The 24,330-nt window shown below is 42.6% G+C and overlaps 1 protein-coding gene across 1 annotated transcript in view; it reads left to right on the top strand.

Moving 5' to 3' along the window:
• The window catches only part of LAPTM4B (lysosomal protein transmembrane 4 beta), a 66,592-nt gene that overhangs the window by 16,156 nt on the left and 26,106 nt on the right, over positions 1-24,330 (top strand). Inside the window, exons 2-5 of the mRNA XM_069601159.1 lie at positions 7,975-8,086; positions 19,746-19,819; positions 20,166-20,288; positions 23,260-23,358. Of these exons, the coding sequence (XP_069457260.1) occupies positions 7,975-8,086; positions 19,746-19,819; positions 20,166-20,288; positions 23,260-23,358 (408 nt within the window). The remainder of the gene's footprint in view (positions 1-7,974; positions 8,087-19,745; positions 19,820-20,165; positions 20,289-23,259; positions 23,359-24,330) is intronic.

The raw sequence follows: 24,330 nt of genomic DNA, 5'->3' as shown, positions 1-24,330 counted from the left end.
AAGTTCTTTATTTGGCTACTGTATTTTTCATTCTAGAGTTTCTATTCCTTAAAAAAAAAAAATCTCTCATCCCGCCCTCCCCTGCCCTGCCTTTTGTGATTCAAGGACTGTGTCAAAATTCTCATTCTGTTTTTTCTTTTTAAATCTCTTTGACTATTTTAAGTGTAGACACTTTTTATGGGGAGCCCATGAACTTCAGCATCTAGAGCCACACCGATGGTCTGTTCTGCTGTCTGTTGTTTCTGCTGGTCCTTACTGTTAGCATTCCTGTCTTCTCCTGTTTCTTGTGTTTTGGATGTTGTATTTCAAAAACTGAAGAAGTTATTCGACGTGTGGGACGGCATTTTTTCCCCACTAAGACGCTTACTCCTTGGAAGAAAAGTTATGATAAACCTAGATAGCGTATTCAAAAGCAGAGATATTACTTTGCCAACTAAGGTCCGTCTAGTCAAGGCTATGGTTTTTCCAGTGGTCATGTATGGATGTGAGAGTTGGACTGTGAAGAAGGCTGAGCACCGAAGAATTGATGCTTTTGAACTGTGATGTTGGAGAAGACCCTTGAGAGCCCCTTGGACTGCAAGGAAATCCAACCAGTCCATTCTGAAGGAGATCAGCCCTGGGTGTTCTTTGGAAGGAATGATGCTAAGGCTGAAACTCCAGTACTTTGGCCACCTCATGCAAAGAGTTGACTCATTGGAAAAGACTTTGATGCTGGGAGGGATTGGGGGCAGGAGGAGAAGGGGACGACAAAGGGTGAGATGGCTGGATGGCATCACGGACTCGATGGACATGAATCTGAGTGAACTCCGGGAGTTGGTGATGGGCAGGGAGGCCTGGTGTGCTGTGATTCATGGGGTCCTAAAGAGTCGGACACGACTGAGCGACTGAACTGAACTGAACTGAAGGGTTTTGATAGATTCTTACAGGCAAGTGGCGGTCCCCTCCATCCAGTCTCAGATGCCAATGACGCAAAGCTGGGCGGTATCCCTGCCCTGTCCCCAGGAATGAAGTGTGTCTTCCTGCAGCCCCTTCCCGATCTGACAGCGAAGCCCTGGGGGCTTCTGCCCTCCAGCCCCACCAGCGTCCCTCTCCCCCAGGTCTTCACTCTGCGGCCTAGCTGTCAGGGTGCCCTCAGGGTCTTTGTTCTCCTCCCTCTTTGCTAGAATCAACAAATTGCCCTCAGGAGTATTTCTGCCTTCTCCTGAATGTTGGCCCATTGGTTCCTCACTGCCTTGCCAGCTAATAGCTTCTCACAGGTGTTTTTGTTCAAATTTTCTAGCTGTCCTCAGTGAGAAGATTGGTTTGTATAACATAGTTCACCATTCCTTGGGGTCGCAAGAGTCAGACACCAATACTGAAAGTGGCGGATATCTTAATTGTCCTTAGTTTTTTCACTCTGACTCTTTTTTTTTTCTCCTCTGACATACCTATTTCCAGGTGGGTTTTTTTCTTGGGGGGGGGTGTGGTTTGTGCTGCATGACTTGTGGGATGTTAGTTCCCCCACCAACGATCGAACTTGGGCTTCCAGCAGTGAAAGCCCAGAATCCTAACCACTGGACTGCCAGGGAGTTCCCTATTTCCCAGTTTTAGCTTGAATGCCTGGCCAGATTTGCTTGTTATTGGCCATCTTCTTACTAGCAGTTGTCTTTTTTTAGAGAGTGAGGTGTAATACTAATATTTTAGAATATGTTTTATATTAAGAATCTTTTTGAAGCTTGAAATATTTTTTCCTGATCATAAAAGCAACTATGGTCTTATTAGATACTCTGAAGAATACAAGAAAAGGTACAGTGATAATGAAAGGTAAAGGGCAGCAGCAGAACTACCACATGGTTTATAACATTGTATGTTTTAGTGTTTTTACTCTGATTTATGCCTGTGAACATAAATAATAAATTGGAATAAATTTTACACTGTGGTACTCAGTTAACATAGCGTGAACATTTTCTTGCCATTAATATTTTTTAATATGACTTTTAATGCTTATGTAGCATTCTCTTATTTGGTTGTAATCTTATTTAATTATTCTAATTCTGTTTAAGATTTTCATCACTATAAGTCTGCAGTGGTCATTTTTGGACGCAACTTTCTGTGCTGAGTTCTGATTGTTGTATAATTATCATTCAGTGGGTGTGAGTGTTCTTCAGTTTCTTTTATTGAGTCTTTTAAAACGTGATAATTGCATTTTACCTTTTCAGATGTTTCGATTCAGGCCGCAAGTCTCACTGTTCATGTAGGGTCTGGTATGAATGAAGGGTGAAGAGCACTTTGGATCCCCAGAGAATATACAAGGGCCTGACACCACTTAAGTAATTGGAGAGACGTTGAATTTATTTGCATGTGGAAGTAATGATTGTCAAGAACAAGGGGAAACATACGTGATACCGCAGGAACACTTGGTAAATAGAACAGGAACAGCTTGTACATGACCTCCCAAACCAGACAAAGAAAGCTCAAAGGCTGGTGAACACGAACCGAACAGGAACGTAAATACTACCTCTCTTTGGTTTACATTTTGATCAGCTATGGCCGTTACATAATCGGCTCCTGGCAAGTCCTAACCGTCTTCTTGGTTCTCGTTTGGTCGTGACATTTCATTCTTGGTCAGAATGGATGACTGGGTGATTGCTGTGTTCTCTCTTTTGGGAAGTGCTTCTTTCCCAGTGCTCTTGGGGGCTTTCACTTGTATTTGACCTTTTCCATCCAACCACGTTTAACATCTGCCGCGGCTAGTTCTGCATACACACCCCAGTCTCCCCTTCACACAGACCTAGGTCCTCATGGGTCTCCCTGTCAGCCTGCTGCGTTCACATCCTGCGAGGTGTCTCAGATTCCCATCCAACACCTGAGGTTTCATAGAATAACCCAGTAAACGTGCGGCAGCACACAGACCTTCTGTTACGAAGGTTTCGCTCTGGCATTAAGACGGCGCAGTGGTGAGTCTTTGGTGATGTGTAATGACCTTGCCGTTACATCTTAGTATTAGCTGTCTCCTTTCTCTGGATTCTGGAAGAGCAAGGGCAGCTGGAAGGGAACCTTGGCCCCAGGAGTGTGTCCGAGAAGGGAGAAGGGCCAGAGGGGACAGGGCGAGAGGATGACGGTGACTGCAGCAGCCGAGCACAGCCCGCATAGGACCTGGGACCTGCTCGGGAGCAAGAACACACATAAGCGGGAGCCAGAACTAGGACATGGGGAAGGAGGTGACTCGTTCAGAGGCTGATCGGAAGAGAGGGCGACAGCTCTCAGGACTGCAAGTCAGGCCACCAAAAGTGGGTCAGGCAGACACACCCAGAGGTCTGCCCGAGGGCCAAAGAGGGAATAAAAAGGCTTCGAGGACACGTGGCTGAGCCAACACACGATAATCCCAATAATCCTGACAGCCTGCAAGTACTGTGGGCTGCCCAGGTGTGGCTCTGTGGTAAAGAATCCGCCTGCCAATGCAGGAGACCCGGGTTCAGTCCCAGGGCCGGGAAGATCCCCTGCAGGAGGAAATGGCAACGCGCTCCAGTGTTCTTGCCTGGGGAATCCCACGGACAGAGGAGCCTGGCGGGCCACCGTCCATGGGGTCACGGGCGTTGGACACGACTGAGCCGTGCACATATGCAAGTGCTTTCCCCACCTAACATCAACTTTGTCATAGTCCTTATTTCTGATGATGACTAGATTTTGTCACCCCGGCTTGGAATTTCAGTCTGTTTTTCTGCTTCTTGTTTTATCTTTGCAGCTCGTCAGTTCCTATGTCTCTAGTAATTTCGCCTCCACATGGGAAGGCCTTGGCTCTTCCACACACAGGACCTAAGACCGAAGTCACTTAACCTCCCAAACCGATGCCTAAGATGACACGTGTGGCAGGGCTGTCATGAGAACCGGGGTGAAGTGGATCAGACCCTCACTGCAGCTCAGCCAGAGTGTTGAGGGCCTTCCGGGTTGCTTTCTGGCCACCAGTTTAGCCCCCCAGCCGCTCCCAGCTCGATCCTCTTCACAGCAGCTCAGATCACGTCATATCCTGCCTCAGAAACCTTGAAAGTTTCCTCATGAACTGTTTGGACACAGCCCCACATTCTTTGCTTGGTTTGAGGACCCGCCAGCCCGGCAGCCTGCCTTTCTGGTCTCAGCCCCTCGCACTTCCTTTTGTCTACTGTGTTCTAACCAAATCCAGCTGCTTGCTAGTCTCAGCACAAGCCTCTGTTCCACCAGCCTCACTCACACTTTAAATTGTTCTCTCTCTCTTTTTTTTTTTTTTTTTTTTGGCCTCTCCATGCAGGTTGCAGGGTCTTAGTTCCCCAACCAGGGATTGAACCTAGGCCCTAGCAATGAAAGCACCTAGTTCTAACCACTGGGACTACTGGAGAATTTCCAAAATTGTTCTCTTGGGTTCCAGAACCTTCTCATTTTTCCAGTCCCTGTCCTAATGCTCCCATGTCCCCTGCACCTCCCCGTGACCCCGGTCTCAGCCTCAAGCTTCTGTAGTAACTTGCTCTGATTTTCCATTATTCTTCCATTATTCTTCCATTATTCTTTTATCTGAAGTCTTGTCGTGCTTCCTCTTTTTTTGCTTTGTGTTATTTGGGCGCACGGTTTATTTACCCTCCTGAATCCTGGAAGGTTCTTCCTGAGCACTTAGCAAAGCATCTGGTCAACTTTACTAATTGTTGGAGGCAATTAGTAAAAGGATTATGCTAAGTAAACCAGGCAAGGGGATAATATCAAGCTGATCAAGAATTGACAGGCCCGCTGGAACCGAAAGGACAGGAATGCAGCTGCATAGCCCTGTCTGGAAAATTGGAACCAGATAGTTTTCTGATGCTGGCCAAGAGCCTTTATGTGGTTCTTGTTGAGGTCTGTAGATGTAAGGCAACTAATTTTAAGTCACTGTTACATGCCAGCCACTCGTCTAGGTGTTTTACGTGATGTATTCCTTTGAGCCTCAGCGTATTCTCCACTGGCTTTTTTTTCCCCTGACTGCTCCTCAAGGCATAAGGCATGTGGGATCTGGGATCTTAGTTTACTGAACAGGGATCAAACCCAAGTCCCCTCCGTTAGAAGTGTGGAGTCTTAACCTCTGGACCACCAGGGAAGTCCCTCCACTGGCTTCTTGTTATACTTAGAATAAAATCCAGACTCTGAAACTAGAACCACATGATCCCTAAATCTGGCCTGTATTTTCTAACCAGACTCACGGCACCACCTCCTGACCTTTCCACACTCCCCCCCGCCCCCCTTTACCCTCCTTTCTCCACTCCTTCCTACATTAAAGCTTCACCCATGAATCCCAGATTTATGTGTGTTTTTTTTAGACCCAATGTGATAACAGAAGTAAGTGCTTTGCCTTTGATGTTTTACTTTTCGAAATACATTCTGATCTTATTTCAGTCCAAAGATAATAATGTAGAGAGGATAAAATGCCAAGAAAACTTGATGATTTCGCAGAGATTTTTGCTAAATCATCTGCCAGTTGTGGGACTAAATCATACTTTCCTTTAAGCTTTAGATGTGTTCTGAAAGGTTTTCTTCGACTAGAGTTTCGCTGATCATACTCTCTTTAAAATCTGTTGTGAAATTTCTTGACTCGTTGGAGAGAAACAAGAAACTGGAAGTTCTAATAGCCACTGTGGGGAGGGAAACTGTAGGAACAGGAGAGAGACTTAATTTTTGCTGTATACCTTTCTGTAGATAAATTTTAACCACATGCCTGTGGTATCTGTTTAAATGAGTAATACATACATGTTCTGGAAAATTGCCGCTCATTATTATCACTCCTTGCAAGAGCAATCTGGCCACGTTAGACAGTTTGGAAAATAAAGGGAGAAAAAAGGTTATTCTAAATTCTACAACAATCCTAAAACAACCACTTCGGATTGCCATTTCAAACTGGATTCTAGAATGGGTGTTTTGTAAAATGAATAACCTAACTCTGCACTTAGTATTTCCACATACTATTTTTAATAGTGTATGTGTCTGTGCGTGCTGAGTCGTGTCTGTCTCTTTGTGACCCCATGAACTGTAGCCTGCCAGGCTTCTCTGTCCATGAAATTTCTCCAGGCAAGAATAATGGAGTGGGTTGCCATTTCCTTCTCCAGGGGATCTTCTCGACCCAGGGATTGAACCCTCATCTCTTGTATCTCCTGCATTGGCGGGCAGATTCTTTGCCAACTTTTAGTGCCGCTTAGGAAACCCAATTTTTATAGGAGGAATTGCCTTTAGTTATTGTTAGTAGAATTTTCTTTAGCATGAAGGTTATTCATCTTTTTCTCTGTTTTGACCAGCGTGAAACACAGCTCTATCACAAGTTTCTCAACTTAGTAAAAAGGAGAAATGACCCAATCTCAGCTGGAGCCTCAGCTAAGCTCTAAAAACCTGCCCCCACCTCCAGCCCCATCAGTGCTGGTCCCTGTGCGTGTTTGGGAAGAGAAGGCTAGAAATGCTGCAGTGAAATGGGCAGAATCTCGCAGCTGGTAGGATGTAAGGAATAAGGAGGATGGGAAGCCCAACAATAATCAAGGTTTGAGTAAGAAGAAGAGAATTTAAGATGGTAGGTTTTCAAACTGAAATTCTTGAATCTCAATCCCAGTTAATTTGCCTGATCTTCGGCAGCGTTCTTAACCCCTGAGCGTCAGTTTTCTCATTTACCAAACAGATAATTTAGCACCTACTTCAATTAGGTTATTGGAGGACTAATGAGAAAAACTCCACATAAAGCACCTAGCATAGTGCCTGAATGTTTTCCACTTCCAATTATTAGTGGCAGTTCTGCATTTTAATATTTATTTATTTTTATTTTACTTCTGCCTGTGTTGAGTCTTCATTGCTGCATGCGGACACTCTAGTTGCGGCAAGCACGGGCTCCTGTCTGTTTGTGAATCGCAGCCTCTAGGGCACACAGGCTTGGTTGCTCCGAAGCATATGAGATCTTCCCGGACTAGGGATCCAACCCGTGTCTCCTGCATTGGCAGATGGATTCTTACGCTTAGGCCACCAGGGAAGTCCGTGATTCTCTTTTTAAAGAGAGAATAGAGAAGGAGGATGAGAGGTGGGCGATGTTAAGGAAGCTGATTTCTGCTTAGACAGGTTGGGTTTGAAATACCCGAGGGAAATGTATTCAGTAGTTTCTAGAAAACAGAAATAGGAGCCTGGGGTAGACGGGCTTGTGCCGCTGCAGGAGTTAAGGATCCTTAAGGTTTGAGTAAAAAGAAGAGGATTTAAGATGGTAGGTTTTCAAACTGAAATTCTTGGATCTCAATCCCAGTTTATTTGCCTGATCTTCAGCAGCGTTCTTAACCCCTGAGCGTCAGTTTTCTCATTTACCAGAGATAATTTAGCACCTACTTCCGTAGTGGCTCAGACGGTAAAGTGTCTGTCTACAATGCAGGAGACCCGGGTTCGATCCCTGGGTTGGGAAGATCCCCTGGAGAAGGAAACGGCAGCCCACTCCAGTACTATTGCCTGGAAAATCCCATGGACAGAGGATCCTGGTAGGCTATAGTCCATGGGGTAGCAAAGAGTCAGACACGACTGAGCGACTTCAGTCTTCCACAAAATAGCTTTGTGTTCATTCTCTGCAACCCTTCCCTGGATGGGCTCATAACTCTTGTTGTCTGAACCTGTGGACAGTGGTCACCTGCATAAACTTGAGGTTGCTTGAAAAGTGTCCTTGGCTATCTGGAGAGTGTTTTCCAGCCATTGGCCTCAGGGCTTCAGCGTGTTTTTGCAGTGCTCCACGGTGCCCGGCCAAGGGGACAGTGAGCTGAAACCAGCTGTCGCCTGCACACCAGGCCACATGCCCTTGGCTGCATGAACGGACTGACCATGTATGTCTCTGCCTCAGGAATGTTTCTCTGCTCCCTCCTAGGGTGGGGCTTCGTGTTGAAAGTCCAGCAGCTGTTGAAGTTAAATTCCACATGGTCCCTCTTAATTTTCTGTTGTAAGGGCCATATACTGGGGTTTGTTAAGGTTTCTTTTTGTTTTTTCTTGCAGATCCTCAATGCTGTGGTACTGCTGATTCTGTTGAGCGCCCTGGCTGATCCAGATCATTACCAGTTTTCAAGTTCTGAACTTGGGGGTGACTTTGAGTTCATGGATGATGCCAGTAAGTACATCAGACAGTTGTAGATATTTTGGTATTTTCAAGGGCAGGGAATCCGGCTGCCAGTTCTTCCTGTTAAATTACAAATATTGATTCATGGGTCCATTTGAACTGATGCCTCAGTCTCTTCCCGCCGTTACAAATCAGGATGACAAACATTTATGTGCTGCATGTATTCTGCCTCTAAGGGCAGGAGTTTCTATCAGATCTCATCTTTTTTTTTTTTCCATCTTATGTTAACTTTCCTGTTTTTTTAAATTTTGCTTTGTGTGAATCTTTTTACACCTTGGGAGAGGGAGGGAGTCAGGAAGGAAGTTTCATATCTTATTGTGTCTTTATCTCTCAGTATTTACCTTTCCTTCAGAAAGTGATCTTTCTCCATTCTAGAAAGGCTTCTGATGGTTATTTTGTTGCTTTTTCCAGATAAATAGAAATGCACACAGGGATGTGGATGTGGGGTGTGCAGACAGGAGGCTAGGCACCCCCCCCCCCCCACCCCAACACACACATCCTAAGGTCAAGGAAACCTGAATGTTTTATAACTACAATCATGCGGTATCCATGCTGACTGAGAGGAAGAGTGCTGTGCACAGTCCCAGACAAAAGGTCATGCAAATTTATTTTCACTGGCCTTGCAGAACTTTAAATGCATTTTAAAAATGTGTCTGGAACATAGTGAGTAAGGTGAAGAATGGCTGAAGGTGCAGTTTAGGGATGGACTAAGAGCCTTCAGCAGACATGGTGAGACTTGCAAAATTTATTCTTAGAGTGAGAAAGTCATTTTCTAGTATTTTGTGGTTATGAACTGATGTGTGTTTTCAGAAGATGCTTTTTGTTGCTGAGTACAGGTGCATTAGGGGGCTGGGTGTGTTAGTACAGGGGCCCGGACACTGGTTTGGTGGGTGTTTCTCTGCAATCCAGGCTACACTGGGGATGGGGAAAGATCGGTTTGAAGATGGGATTGACAGAAGTTACTGCAGTGAGAGAAAGGGTTGAGTATATGACCTGCATCTTTTCAGGAGTGAGAGAGTTTGGAAATGGAAACACGCCTGGCAGGAAACTCAACTGATTTATTTATTTGTTTGACTTATTCAACACATTCTGGAATGAACAAGAGTTTGTCCATCTCAATCACTGGCCTAACTTTATTTCCTTCCTAGATGACTTTTAGAAGCCTAGTAAACCAGTTCATTGCCTTGGATTAGACCTACTGATTTCATGAAGGCATTGGTCCAGAAAACTCAACTGATTTTATTGGCTTAGCGTAGTTGTTAGGAGTGTGGCTCTGAAGCCAGAGACCATACTTTGAAACCTGACCCTGTGGTGTATGAAATGGGCGAACATTGGGCTTGTTACTGATGTTTGTGTGACTTAGTTTCCCCCTCTGAATATAGGGATGATTGTAGTATCCACCTCCTCAGATTGTTCTGGTGGCTAAGTTAGTGCATGAAAAATGCTTCAGATGGGATCTGGGCCATAATAAGGGCTCAATATATTTCACTGGTTTATAGGCTGTTCTTAACTTAGATAGAGTGAAGTGGAGAGATTAAAAGGGCAGTTGGGTATGTGACTCTGTAACCCAGATGTCTGGGAAGGGGTAAATTTGAGGACATAAGTTTCAAAAAGACATTTACGTTAGTGAGATAGTAAAGAGAAAAGGGTAGGATCAGGTCATATAGGAGCGCTGACATCAGAAGTCAGGAGGAGTAGCCTGAGGAGAGCTGGAAATGGAGATACTTTTTTGCCATCCTTTCCCACCTCTCAGCTTCGGAGTAGAGACCAAGCAGTCAGGGCGTTGTGTCATCCTGGGGGTGGAACCTGTCAGACAGACGTGACTTCTGCTGTAGCATTGCTCATTGTCTCTGTTCTGGACAGTCCTGTTACTCTGGTGAATTCCCCCAGAAAGGATAATGAGTTCCATTAATATTAAATTAATATCTCTCTGCCTTCCTTCCCTTGAGTTAAAAGACCGTGCAAGCTATAAATGTAACATTTGATTGACATTTAGAAGTAATTTATCTTTCACTCTTTCCAGTAGCAGGATTCCTTTTCTAAGTAATTGAGGTTAGAGGAAGAAACTTTAAATGATACAGCTATGGTTGTATCTGAATCAAGTAGTAACAGTGCCTGCCTTGTTCTAATTGCCGGAGATTAGGCTGAGTAGTGACTGTCTTAACAGTATTGGCTTAATTTAGCTGACTTCAAAGGCTTGCTGGTACTCAAGGCTTTATAACAGTAATTATTTTGTAATAACCTGGATACTAATTCCAGTGCATTTGCAGTTTCATATCTTTGAAAGAAATGGTTTATAATTACTTTTAGGGCAATCTATTGATGTTTTACATCACATGCTTGAAAAGATACAGAAGGAATGTTCATTCACTTGAGTGAATCTTTTTCTTAACTGCTTTCCTCTTACATTTCCTTTTTCATATGTTTTGATCTCTTTTTAAAAAGAAGTTTGTCGGGGACTTCCTGGTGGCTCAGTGATAAAGAATCCACCTGCCAATGCAGGAGACATGGGTTCAATCCCTGAACTGGCAAGATCTCATATGCTGTGATCACCTAAGCCTGTGCGCAAGAACTGCTGAGCCTTGCTCTTCAACGAGAGAGGCCAGGGCAGCGAGAAGCATACACGCTGCAGCGTGAGAGGAGCCCCTGGCTCACCACAACCAGAGCAGAGCAACAGAGACTCAGCACAGCCATAAATAAATGAATAAGTAAATTTAGCTTTTAAAATTGTTTGTAGGTCAAAGGTCATCATGGCCGACAACCCTTTCTGTATTTAACATACAGGAGTATAGAACTAAATAGTCCTTGAAATGGGTACAGTCAATTGCTTTGAATTGTGCTTGAAAATTATGGTATAAATTATAGCAATTTAACATTGTTGCCTTTTGGAGAGGCAGTAGCCATCTCAAGATTTTATCCAGGACAGAACAGGAGTGTTATCTCACTTATCCACGTGATCTTAAGATTTCTCTTTTTAAAAAGACCTAGCTCTTGAACATTTGTATTTTTACATGATTTATATACAAAAACGTGTAATACATTTATAACTGATAACCATATTTATTTATAACTTATAGCCATATTTATCGGAGAAGGCAATGGCACCCCACTCTAGTACTCCCACCGGACGGAGGAGCCTGGTAGGCTGCAGTCCATGGGGTCGCTGAGAGTCAGGCACGACTGAGCGACTTTCACTTTCACTTTTCACTTTCATGCATTGGAGAAGGAAATGGCAACCTACTCCAGTGTTCTTGCCTGGAGAATTCCAGGGGCGGAGGAGCCTGGTCGTCTGCTGTCTATGGGGTCGCACAGGGTCGGACACAACTGAAGCAGCAGCAGCAACCATGTTTATATGGTTAAAAAAAGGGGAATACCCTAGGAAAGACTAGAAAACTGTCCTAGATTGAAGGAAACAAAGGAGATCCAGCTACCTGCAGTATGAGACCCTGGATTAGACTCTAGAACAGAAGAAGGACATTAGGGAGCAAACAAACAGGCAAAATCCAGATAAACTTTATTTGCAAAATTTTAATGGACTGGCAAGAAACTGTAACAGGAACTTTCAGAGCCAACCATAATGCCAAATAGCAGGTTATCCCAATTAATTTCTGATTCATTTTGCAGCAAAGTTATCTTTCAAGCCAAACTTAACTTTAGTGTGTGTGTCAGTCACTCAGTCGTGTCTGACTCTTTGTGACCCCACGAACTGCAGCCTTCCAGGCTTCTCTGTCTATGGGATTTTCCAAGCAAGAATACTGGAGTGGATGGCCATTCCCTTCTCCAGAGGATCTTCCTAACCCAGGGATCGAACCTGGGTCTCCTCTGTTGCAGGCAGATTCTGTACCATTTGAGCTACAGGGAAGTCCAAAACTTAACGTTATTCATTGGGTAAATAATATATGACCAATAAAATAATAAGAAATTTGTTTCTGAGGAGGAAATAACCATTACAATAATAAGAATTTGTTTACCATATATAGACATCTCATTTAAGATAACATTTGTTGAAGAAAGGGTGGTCTTTAAATTGTTCTGTGTGAAATCAAGAAATCAAGAAAGAGAAAAACAGATACTTCACAAAGGAAGGTATTCGTATGACTAAGAAACATGAAAATAGTCTTCACATTATTGGATATAAAAGAAGTGGAAATTACAAGCCCAGTAGTGAATCACTGTGCCCCTTCTATTTTCCAGTAGCCATGTATGGATGTGAGAGTTAGACTATAAAGAAAGCTGAGCACTGAGGAATTGATGCTTTTGAACTGTGGTGTTTTAGAAGACTCTTGAGAGTCCCTTGGACTGCAAGGAGACCCAACCAGTCCATCCTAAAGGAAATCAGTCCTGACTGTTCATTGGAAGGGCTGATGCTGCAGGTGAAACTCCAATACTCTGGCCACCTAATGCGAAGAGCTGACTCATTTGAAAAGACCCTGATGCTGGGAAAGATTGAGGGCAGGAGGAGAAGGGGACAACAGAGGATGAGATGGTTGGATGGCATCACCAACCCAATGGACATGAGTTTGAGTAAACTCCGGGAGTTGGTCATGGACAAGGAGGCCTGGCGAGTTGCAGTCCATGGGGGTCACAAAGAGTTGGACACGACTGAGCGATGGGGGTCACAAAGAGTTGGACACAACTGAGCGACGGAACTGAACTGAACAGAATGCCCTTTCAAAATGGCAACATGAACAAAACTGACAATGCCACCTGATGGCTGTGGAGCCAGCAGATTTCTCAATCTACAGCTGGGAGTATGATCATACAACTCGGGATATACAAGTTGTAGCTAGATATACACCCACCCTATGATCCAGCAGTTTCATCCCTGGGTATGTAGCCTGCGGAAGTGAAGGCTTGTGTCCCTCATAAGCCATGTATAAAAATGGCCATAGGCTTTTTGTTTATAAGTGATCACTCACCTAGAGCCAGACATCCTGGAATGTGAAGTCAGGTGGGCCTTAGGAAGCATCACTACGAACAAAGCTAGTGGAGGTGATGGCATTCCAGTTGAGAATTCAAATCCTGAAAGACGATGCTGTGAAAGTGCTGCACTCAATTTGCCAGCAAATTTGGAAAACTCAGCAGTGGCCACAGGCCTGGAAAAGGTCAGTTTTCATTCCAATCCCAAAGAAAGGCAATGCCAAAGAATGCTCAAACTACCGCACAATTGCACTCATCTCACACTCTAGTAAAGTAATGCTCAAAATTCTCCAAGCCAGGCTTCAGCAATACGTGAACCGTGAACTCCCTGATGTTCAAGCTGGTTTTAGAAAAGGCAGAGGAACCAGAGATCAAATTGCCAACATCTGCTGGATCATGGAAAAAGCAAGAGAGTTCCAGAGAAACATCTATTTCTGCTTTCTTGACTATGCCAAAGCCTTTGACTGTGTGGATCACAATAAACTGTGGAAAATTCTGAAAGAGATGGGAATACCAGACCACCTGACCTGCCTCTTGAGAAACCTGTATGCGGGTCAGGAAGCAACAGTTAGAACTGGACATGGAACAACAGACTGGTTCCAAACAGGAAAAGGAGTACATCAAGGCTATATATTGTCACCCTGCTTATTTAACTTAATGCAGAGTACATCATGAGAAACTCGGGACTGGAAGAAGTACAAGCTGGAATCAAGATTGCCAGGAAAAATATCAATAACCTCAGATATGCAGATGATACCATCCTTATGGCAGAAAGTGAAGAGGAACTAAAGAGCCTCTTGATGAAAGTGAAAGAGGAGAGTGAAAAAGTTGGCCTAAAGCTCAACATTCAGAAACTAAGATCATAGCATCTGGTCCCATCACTTCATGGCAAATAGATGCGGAAACAGTGTCAGACTTTATTTTTCTGGGCTCCAAAATCACTGCAGATGGTGATTGCAGCCATGAAATTAAGACGCTTACTCCTTGGAAGGGAAGTTATGACCAACCTAGACAGCATATTACTTTGTCAACAAAGGTCCATCTGGTCAAGGCTATGGTTTTTCCAGTAGTCATGTATGGATGTGAAAGTTGGACTATAAAGAAAGCTGAGTGCCGAAGAATTGATGCTTTGAACTGTGGTGTTGGAGAAGACTCTTGAGAGTCCCTTGGACTACAAGGATATCCAACCAGTCCATCCTAAAGGAGATCAGTCCTTGGTGTTCATTGGAAGGACCGATTCGAAAGCTGAAACTCCAATACTTTGGCCACCTCATGCAAAGAGTTGACTCATTGGGAAAGACCCTGATGCTGGGAGGGATTGAGGGCAGGAGGAGAAGGGTATGACAGAGGATAAGATGGTTGGATGGCATCACTGACTCAATGGTCATGGGTTTAGGTGGACTCCAGGAGTTGGTGATGGACAGGGAGGCCTGGCGTGCTACAGTTCATGGGGTTGCAAAGAGTCAGACGCGACTGAGTGACTGAACTGAACGAAAAACTGGAAGCAATCCACATTTTTCCCAGTGGCAGAATGGACAGAAGTGCAGTGATCAGAGATGAGACAATCCAAATCAAACAGGTTCTGAGGATTCATTGTACTGCTCTCTGTATATTTACATAGTAAGGCATGTTTGAAAGTTTTGGTAATGAAAACTAAGAAATAGAAGGAAAAACAGAATGAACAGCTGGGGCCTTCCCTGTGGCTCTTGGCATTACATTGGAAAAGGCCCAGGCTGCCTTCCTGCTCTCTGTTAACGTACCCCCAAACCAGCTGGGCGGTCAGTTCACTAGTGCATAACATCCCAATGTTTTGAGGAAATAGACCTACAAAGCAACAGCAGAGGAAGGGGAGCCATAGGAGCGATTGTTGCCCTTTATTTTCATTCATCTACCCTCCCACCCTTCCACCCTTTTCATCTTTTTAATCCTTTAAATCACATGGCTCAAAAGATTGTATATTCTACACTTGACAGCTGTCTTATTTTTTTTTTAAGGTAATTCAGTAAATATTTATTTTCAAGATCTTTTTACAGAGATGTATGTCTAAGAAGACCACTAAGGGTGGTGATGTCATTTGCTTGATCAAGGCCAGCCGTTAACTGTCCCTACATAGGAAGGAGCCTTGACCTCTTTCTAGGGAGCACAGAGCTATCTTTGGGTCAGAGCCAACCCCAGGCCGCCTCACAGCAGGGGGCAGCCTCATATTCTCTCCAATCCCTTGCCTGGGCTCCTCCTTGGCTGAACTCAACTGATGCCAAAGGGTAATGCAGGCCTGTTGATGAGGGCCCATGTGAGTCTGCCTGCTGGGGGCAGAGAACTGGATGAGGACTTTGGTGTGTTTGTGTGTGTGTGTGTGTGTGTGTGTGTGTGTGTACAGGCATATGTGTGTGTACATGCATGCGTGTGTGTGTGTGACTTAATTGTGAAAATTACCTCAAATATTGTTTTCAGAAGCCAGAAATGTGGACAAAAATTAGAGAAAAGTGAGCCATAAGAATGCAGGTAAGAATACAAATGTAAATCAGGTAGGCATCTACCTAGCTACCAGTTTTATGGAAAGAAAACAAATCCAAGAAAGGCAAAGGGACACATCCAAAGGGAGAGTAGAATAAGAACTAGGTTAACCTTAACAAAGGCATTTCCGGCAACTCCTTTTCTGTTTGAGTGATTGGCTAAGTATCAGGAAATGTTTTCTAATTATGCCTTTCGTGGCCTGTGGTGTAGCTTTTCTTTTGAACCTTTTCAAATGAGGACGGCATCATTAAGCCAGGAATTTAATGTAGGAAGCAACTGTGGGCAGTGTGCACAGCCAGTGTGCTGTGCACAGAATGAGGAAAAGGTATTTCTGCCACTGACCAGTACTGTACTGGTTGTAAAAATCCCTGTTATTAGAACCAGTTCCTCATTTGCCTATTGACACATTTTTGAATTTTAATTCTTCAGGGTAACTCTTGTGTTTGCCACGGTATGCTACACCTTATTTCAGAGATGATGAGTTCTCTAGACTGCTAGGAGATACGAGATTTATTCACCTGTTTTATCTTATCTGCTCTGCGTTTTTATTTGACTTACACTTTGATCCTACCTAAGCTGTGTCATATGCTTGGGATTTATTCATTCTGTTCAGTGTGGTTAGTATAGTTACTTATAGGAATAGAATTTTGAAAACTTCCTTATCTCAAATTAACATTTTTCTGTTCTCTCATTGTGAGGGGTGATAGGATACTGTATGATTTTAATTTTATTTATGCCTTTTACATTACTCCTGAGTTTTATATTTTTGAGAAAGATGGAAATTTAAAAAAAATTTTAATGATTATGTGAGATTTAGTCCTGGAGTGGTTTTCTTTTTAGACAGAATAGGACATAAAAATGCTTAAGATTTTAAATTTTCTATATTAACATTGATATGTCTAATGTTAACATAAGAGATAATTTATATAAATTGTATTATAACCTTATATAAATTATGTTAATATAAATGTCATTGATTTTATTTTTTTAATAAAGCCTTGAGTTTAATTGTCTATCTCTGTTTCTTTTAAGATGTATGAGGGAGTCAGAGAGTATCCCACAATGGGTTGGCTTTTATAAAATTAATTTTTCTCATTATAGAAGATACTTGTACAGAATTTAAAAACCGTTAAAGTAAGACAAACAAGAAAATAGTGAACTTCTGCCTGAGTTCAAGTTTCAGAGATTGCCACAGGTTCTCCCACGCTTTGCACGTAATAAAGGATGTCCAGCTCCTCTTAGGGAGGCTCTGTGGATTCCCCGGCCTCTGACCCCCCCACTGTATTTGCTCTGTCTCCTCCGCAGCTGGGTAGCACAGAAGAGCTTTGCTTCTGGAGGCAGACTTCTTGACTAGAGTGTCTCATCCACCACTTGCTAGCTGGGCAGTCTTGGGCAGGTTACTTGGCCGGGCGAGAAGACTATGAGGCTTACGTGGTACCTCTTCCCGCATAACAGGGGAAGGTGATATCATTTAGCATTAAAGTTATAAAGTAAATTATAAATACATGTGTATCCCAACAGAAATCATACTCTTTAGGTACTGACCAGTATTCATCATCTTTTTTAAATTATTAATTTATGTATTTGGCCATGCTGGGTCTCTGTGGCTGCCTGCAGGCTTGTTCTCGTGCGGAGAGCGAGGCCGCTCTGGTTTGGTGTGTGCGCTTCTCTTCCCTTGTTGCAGGACATGGGCTCTAGGGCACGTGGACTCAGTAGTTGTGGCTCAGGGGCTTAGTTGCTCCGAGGCATGTGGAAGCTTCTGGGACCAGGGATCGAACCTGTGTCCCCTGCATTGGCAGGCGGAGTCTTAACCACTGGACCTCAAGGGAAGTCCCATCATCTTTTGATTCTCTTATAAAAAATTTTTTTTGGAAATCAAATTTTTACTCCATGAGTAAAAGTCATCAGCTTTATTGTTAAGTTATTGCATTAAATCTGTGTCTGTGTTAGTCACTCAGTCGCGTCTGACTCTTTGCGACCCCATGGACTATAGCCCGCCAGGCTCCTCTGTCCATGGACTTCTCCAGGCAAGAATCCTGGCGTGGGTTGCCATTCTCTTCTCCAAGGGATCTTCCCGACCCAGGGATCGAACCTGGGTCTCCGCGTTGCAGACAGATTTTTTACCATGTGAGCCACCAGGGCAACCCTATATATCTGCTTTTCCTGTTTTTACTTTTTTTGGCTGGGCCCTGGTGCATGTGGGATCTAGTTCCCTAATGAGTGAATGAACCCACCCCTTGCTGAATTGGAAGTGCAGAATCTTAACCACTGGACTGCCAGGGAAGTCCCGCTGTATCTGCATTCTCTCACAGAAAGTACTTTGACTTTGTGCTTCGTTTGTAAACCTCCTGCTTGAAATATCCTTTCATCTCTGAAGCTGAGGATATAGAGCAGGTGGTTCTAAAACTGGAATGCTTTGCTTTGGAGAAATACCTGTAGGAAGTGGCAGCCTAAATTGGGTTCATTTGGTTAGTATTTAAAAGCTTAAGGAGAAATAGCATAGAATAGTAGAGTCAGATTTGAAATCATAAGAGCAAGATTAGTCATAGTTGAGCCTTTTGGTGCAGATGCCATCTCAGCAAGTTACAGGACCTCTGAGCCCTGGTTTCGTAATCTCTTCATTGGGCACAGTAACATCTACCTTAGAGTTAGGAAGACTCAATGAGATAGCTGTGAGAGTGCCTTGGAAACCGACAGCACTGTACAGATAACTTCACTGCAAGGGTGTTTTGTATTCTCTTAGCCTGATGATAACCCTACATGTTATCTTCAGAAACCCAGCCTTCGGTTCAGTTCAGTTCAGTCGCTCAGTCATGTCTGACTCTTTGTGACCCCATGAATCGCAGCACACCTGGCCTCCCTGTCCATCACCAACTCCCGGAGTAACCCAGCCTTATTGTGGTTCTTATCAGACTCTCTCAAAAATACGGTGACATGACCTCTTGAGTCAGTCTTCAGTTTGTGCCTACTGGGATATAGGCTTTAGAGTTGGTTGTATTGTTCAACAGAAATACAGTGCAAGTACATAAGTCATTTTAAATTTCTTAGTAGCCTCATTTAAAAAGGTAACTCAAATAGGTGATTGCCTTTAATAATATATTTAAGTCAGTATATCCCTAATATTACTTCAGCTTGTCATCGGGATAAAAAAGATCAATGAGATAGATAGTTTAATTTATTGTATACTAAGGCCTTGAAATCTGGAGGACATGTCAGTCTTACAACACATCTCGTTTTAGATTGACTGCAGTTCAAGGGCTCAGTGCCCACGTGTGGCATGCCACCTTCTCCATGCAGTAGTGAACGAGACATAGAGACTCATTTTCGTCAGGAAGGTTCCTCTAGCAGAGGAAGAGAGACAGTCCATAAGCACCAAATATAAGTAAGACAGTAGTGATGTGTTATATCAAGAAAATACAGCAGTTGTGTGGGCGTGACTGGGAGGCCCCATTAGCCAGGATGACCAGGGAAGGTGTTGAGCCAAGACCTGAATGATTAAAAAGGCAAAAGCTGATCATGTGAAACTATGACAGACGTTACGGGGCAAGTGTGAGGCCCTGAAGTGGGGTGATTCAGTGTGTTCAGTGAACTCGGTGATACGGCTGGATTAGGGTAAGTAGAAAAAAACGTGGGAGGAGATGAGAGAGGTCGGCAGGTTCTGGACCGAACACAGACATACAGGCCTTGACAAGAAATTGAGATTTTTGAGTGAGATAGGAAGCCTGTGGAAAGTTTTAATAGGGGTCTGAGACACGTGAGATTATAAACTACAAGTTAGATACCTATTTGTTAAAAGAATACCTCAGTTTTTATGTATGTAATTCAGTGGACCAGAAGACCAAACTGTTTAATATATACAGATATGTTTATATTTAATATCGATGTAGATATATTTAATATCTGTTAAATATATATAATATCTTTTAAATATGTTAAATAGATTTAATGTATCTATAATTAGAGTCGAACACCACTGAGCGACTGACACAGATATTTTATATAAATGTATAAACATATGATTTAAGGAGGACATCTTTCACCACTTTGCTTCCATTATCATCTTCTCAAATTCCAAAGGAATGCTGGTGATGTACTTAGTATAAAGTTCTTGTCTGTAATTGGTTTATAAACAAATTGCCTTTGAAGAATGACTAAAAAATGTTAAAACAGTGGAGCTACAACTGATTTCCTTTCTTTCTTGAAAAACTTTTGACAGACATGTGCATTGCCATCGCGATTTCTGTTCTCATGATCCTTATCTGTGCCATGGCTATGTACGGCGCGTACAAGGTAAGCAGCTTGGAAGCAAGGTCCTGGGCCCTTTCCTCCATCTCTTACATGCGTAATCTGTGCCGCTGTCTGTAAGAAGTAAGTTATGGTTGTTCCCAGTTTCCTGTAGGAATCTTCGGAAGTTTAAATCTCCTGTTAATGTTGCATGGAAGCCAACGTTACAGTCTCAGAAACGTTCACTGGAGGCTTGTGGTTGACTGCTTTTGTGTGGTTTACCAAGTTGCCATCATGACCCGTTTTAATGTATTTCTACTTCTCCGTTTCCCTTCATTTTGAGATTTCTCTGAATTAAAATAATGTTTTGTAATACCAAGCATACTAACACGCTCTTCTCTCTTCTGTTCAGCAACGCGCAGCCTGGATCATCCCATTCTTCTGCTACCAGATCTTTGATTTTGCCCTGAACACCTTGGTTGCGGTCACCATACTTGTTTATCCAAACTCCATCCAGGAATACATACGACAGCTGGTACGTGACCTTCAAAATCGCAATGTCTCTTCATGACATCCAAGAGACATCCCTGTCTTTGATCAGGATCGGGATATAAAGGAAGTAGAGATAAACATACGCATAATAATTTGTGAATTTTCAACTTGCATCTGAGATTAGAGATTTTTGAATAAAGATTTTTAAATTTCTTAGAATACTTTTTGGGAAAACTTAAACCCCCTGAGGTAGATCAATGGTGATGACGGTATTGGAGGTACCTAAATGGCAACCCACTCCAGTATCCTTCCCTGAAAAATCTCATGGACAGAGGAGCCTGGTGGGCTGCAGTCCTTGGGGTCGCAAAGAGTCGGGCACGACTGAGCAACTAACACTTAACACTTACCTAATTTACAAGCTGCTTACTGTCTAATTTTTGTAAAATGCAATTTGCTCAGTTATCAGCAGAGGGTAGCTTTTTGCCTCTGCTGTGTATGGAAAATGGGAAACTTGATATACAGTGGTTCTCACACTTAATTTGACTGTAGAACTCCTTTCTTCCTCCAGCTTCTTTTTGAGGCTGATTTTCTATTAAATGTCCTTTGTGACCTTATGAGTGAATATGAGTGGCTTGCTATTAAGAAGCTCATGGAGGGTGTGAGGTTAGAATACATCCATGCCTTCACGTTTTTAAATTGGTGTGTTTTAAATTATGAATGTATATGAAAATGTAATTTCTTCAAAATCAAAAATGTTTTAAATGGAGAGAATGTTCAGTCTTTGGAGGTTCTAATAGTAGTGTCTGAGCATGGGGGGAGAAGCGGGTTGTTTTCTGGGATGAAGACACAGATTGGGGGTTTGATGTGGTAACGGAGATCAAGAAGATCAGTGGAAAAGAGACGTGGAGGGGATGGAGGCAGGCCAGAAGTGTGGCAACAAGAGTTCCTGATCTTTCGGGGGCCTGCCTAGATCACGTGGCTAGCGCTCAGGGGACCACGTATGAAAAGCCTCTAGCGTATCAGGTGGTCATTGCTGTAGGAAATAGCTTCTTTTTGCTTCTTAGAAAACAGATCTGTGTTTTCATAGTGTAGTGTCAAGGAAATTTTGGTGTTTTCCCATGAGCTAACTTAACGTATTATTTCTTGTGATAACAGCTAAGTGTTTCTGCGTGAGGGGGTTTTTACGTGACCAGCAGGTTGTAGAATTACCTCTGTCTGTAAGGACTTGGGCTTGCCTCTGTAATGATAATCTGGCACTGAGCTCCTACCGTCACCCGGGAATTGTGGAGGAAACAGGATTGCCACATAGCCTGCCGCGTGAGGGGGTTGGGAGGGTGTATCGTGAAGCAGAGGACATCAAGGCAAGTCATGACTATAGTCCTGACCACTGTAAGGTTTATAAGGAGGAGAAAGGCAGGCATTTAGAGCAGTCCTGGTGCCCTTAGACTTCCTGTCCCACGCACATCATGCAGTCACTCTGTACCCACTTGTAAAATGATTACGTTAGCGACGCTGACAGTGATCCTAGTATTGGTTTAAAAAATCACTATCTACTTCTTATTGGTAAGTATAAACTAAATTATACAAGTAGGTGTCTTCTGAATGTCCTACTTGAAGATCCGTCTGGGTGGAACAAGCGAGGCGTCTGGGTTGTCACAGTGCCTAAGCAGCAGACAGCAATGAAAGGGGGCGTCAGACTTGCCCTGATACTGCAGCTCTTGTTGACAAGTTGAGATATAGTTAGTCTGGGGAGACTTGTCTGAGAAAGCTGATGGAGAGAAGTCCCAGTGCCTGCTCTGTTCATGTGGAGCCTTGTAAAACACAGATAAAATAAGCTGTGCATGTGTTTTTATAGGTCTTAACTGGAAATAGAAACCACGTACAGATTTCTGGGATAAAGACTGTAAAAGATCTTTGTGGAAAGGGTCTTGCCCACTTTAATCCTGGTTTGTTTTTTTTCCCCCATGTTTCTGGAAACAGTACGATTTCATGTTGGTCTTATAAACAACATCCGTTTGTTTCCTCCTTAACCCTTTGAGATCAGTGCTACAGACAGCCCTTTCAGGTTCCAAGGGGCAGGGGCCTGTTTGATGAGCTGATCAGAAGGAATGAATGAATGCCTTAGATTTTATTTCTTAGGTTTTTTGCCAGAATGGAAGGGGACTCTGAAAACCAGTGGGTGAGGGTCCCCCTGGAGTGGGCCAGCCACATGAGTCACGATTACTGCTAAAGTGGGACCCAAACTCATAGTACTGGGTGACGGGGAGAGATGAAGGGTGACCGCATGGAGCTGCCTTCCACATACACTAAGCCGATTACCGTGAGAGCACTGATCTGTGCTGAGCACATGGTTTATGGTGATGTCCTGTCATTTCCAGGAACTATATATAGTAGCAGATTTCAATCCTCCTTAAGGGGTTTCCTTTGCCCTGGTAGTTAATCAATTTGGTCAGCTGGTAGGACTTTTTTTTTAAATTCAAGTATAGTTGATTTATAATGGTAATTTACAGTGTTAATTTCTGCTGTATAGTGAAGGAATTGTTAGATATACATTCTTTTTACTAAAAAATTTTTTATTGAAGCATGCTTGCTTTACGGTGTGCCGGTCTGCTATTCAGTACAGTGACTCAGTTATACACATACAGAATTCCTTTATTAAATATTCTTTTCCATTATAGGAAAAAAATATTTTCCTATATCCAATATCACCAAAGAATATTTTCCTCTTTCTAATATCACAGAATATTGAATATAGTCCCCTGTGCCATACAACAGGACCTTGTCTATCCATTCCGTATATAATAGTTTTGATTCTTTTTAATGCTGTAAATACCTATTTAATACAAGATCCTGCTCTTTGAGAAGTAGCATCAGCAAAAATGCTCTATATCAAGAAGGCAGTATTTTATTTTAGTTTTTATTTTTAAAAGTTATTTGTTTTTGATTGTGCTGGGTCTTCATTGCTGCGCTTGATAATTAATGAGATTTGCCAATAAGACTCTTCTCTTTTGCAGCCTCCTGATTTTCCTTACAAAGATGATATCATGTCAGTGAATCCTACCTGTTTGGTCCTCATTATTCTTCTGTTTATCAGCATTATCTTGGCTTTTAAGGTAAGCATGAAGATTTTACTTATGCTTTAAATATTATTGAATATATTCATGAATGCCTCAGAAGTAGGCAAGTTTCTATTTATTATCTGGCTGTAGATTTCTGAACTGCTTTTTGAATTCCTAACAGTTGTGTTCCTTCTCTTATCTGTACGACAGAAATAAACACTAACCAAACTTAACACAGGCCAACTCAAGGTTATTCTAAAAATCTGTTTGGATGTGAATAAGTTAATGTTGTGCATTTATGCAGTGTGTATTCTGTACCATAGCATCCATTACTGTGTCTCAGTATACATTCCTTTGTAATTTGATTTTTAAAAAATATTTTTTTCCATATTTAACTTTTCAAAAATTTTTTTAGTTGAAGGGTAATTGGTAATTTTGTGAGTTTTTTTGTCATTTGTTTTTTAAAACGTAATAAACTTTGAACATTATTCTGTAATAATGTATTAGATAAACTTAGCAGTATAATAAATTAGTTGTTTTTGGACATTGAGATAGTTTCTACTTTTTTACTTCTAAATAGTATTGCAATGAAAACTAAATGTATCTTTTGTATACTTACACATTTATTTCCTCAAGATGTATTTCTTGAAATTAGAAGGCTATGCATAATTTGAAGGTTTTCTGTAGGTTATCAGATTGGCCTCCCCTAAAGTTGAATGACTCAACACTCCCTGCAGCCACATTTTCCTCACCTTCAGCAACTGAGTGCCCTCTAGCTTTTTCGTCTTTGTAAATCTGGTAATAAAAACATCATAATTATTGGAACTTGAGTGCTACTAAGTAGAAAATTCTCAGGTTAGACTTTGAAGTTTTAATTCTGAGTATTCTCTCATTGTCTTTATTTAGGCGTAAGGTTACCCGGTTCTTTAAAAATCAAGCCTCAGTGAGCTTGAATAAGCTGCGTTTCGGGAAAAGAGTCATAGCAATTTGGTGAAGAGGAGTAGAAAGAAAATGATTCATTGAAAG

Source organism: Ovis canadensis, chromosome 9 (genome assembly GCF_042477335.2).
Source record: "Ovis canadensis isolate MfBH-ARS-UI-01 breed Bighorn chromosome 9, ARS-UI_OviCan_v2, whole genome shotgun sequence".
NCBI classification, from domain to species: Eukaryota; Metazoa; Chordata; class Mammalia; order Artiodactyla; family Bovidae; genus Ovis; species Ovis canadensis.
Note: the sequence above shows the minus strand (reverse complement) of the source record. Positions and strands in the feature narration are given on the sequence as shown.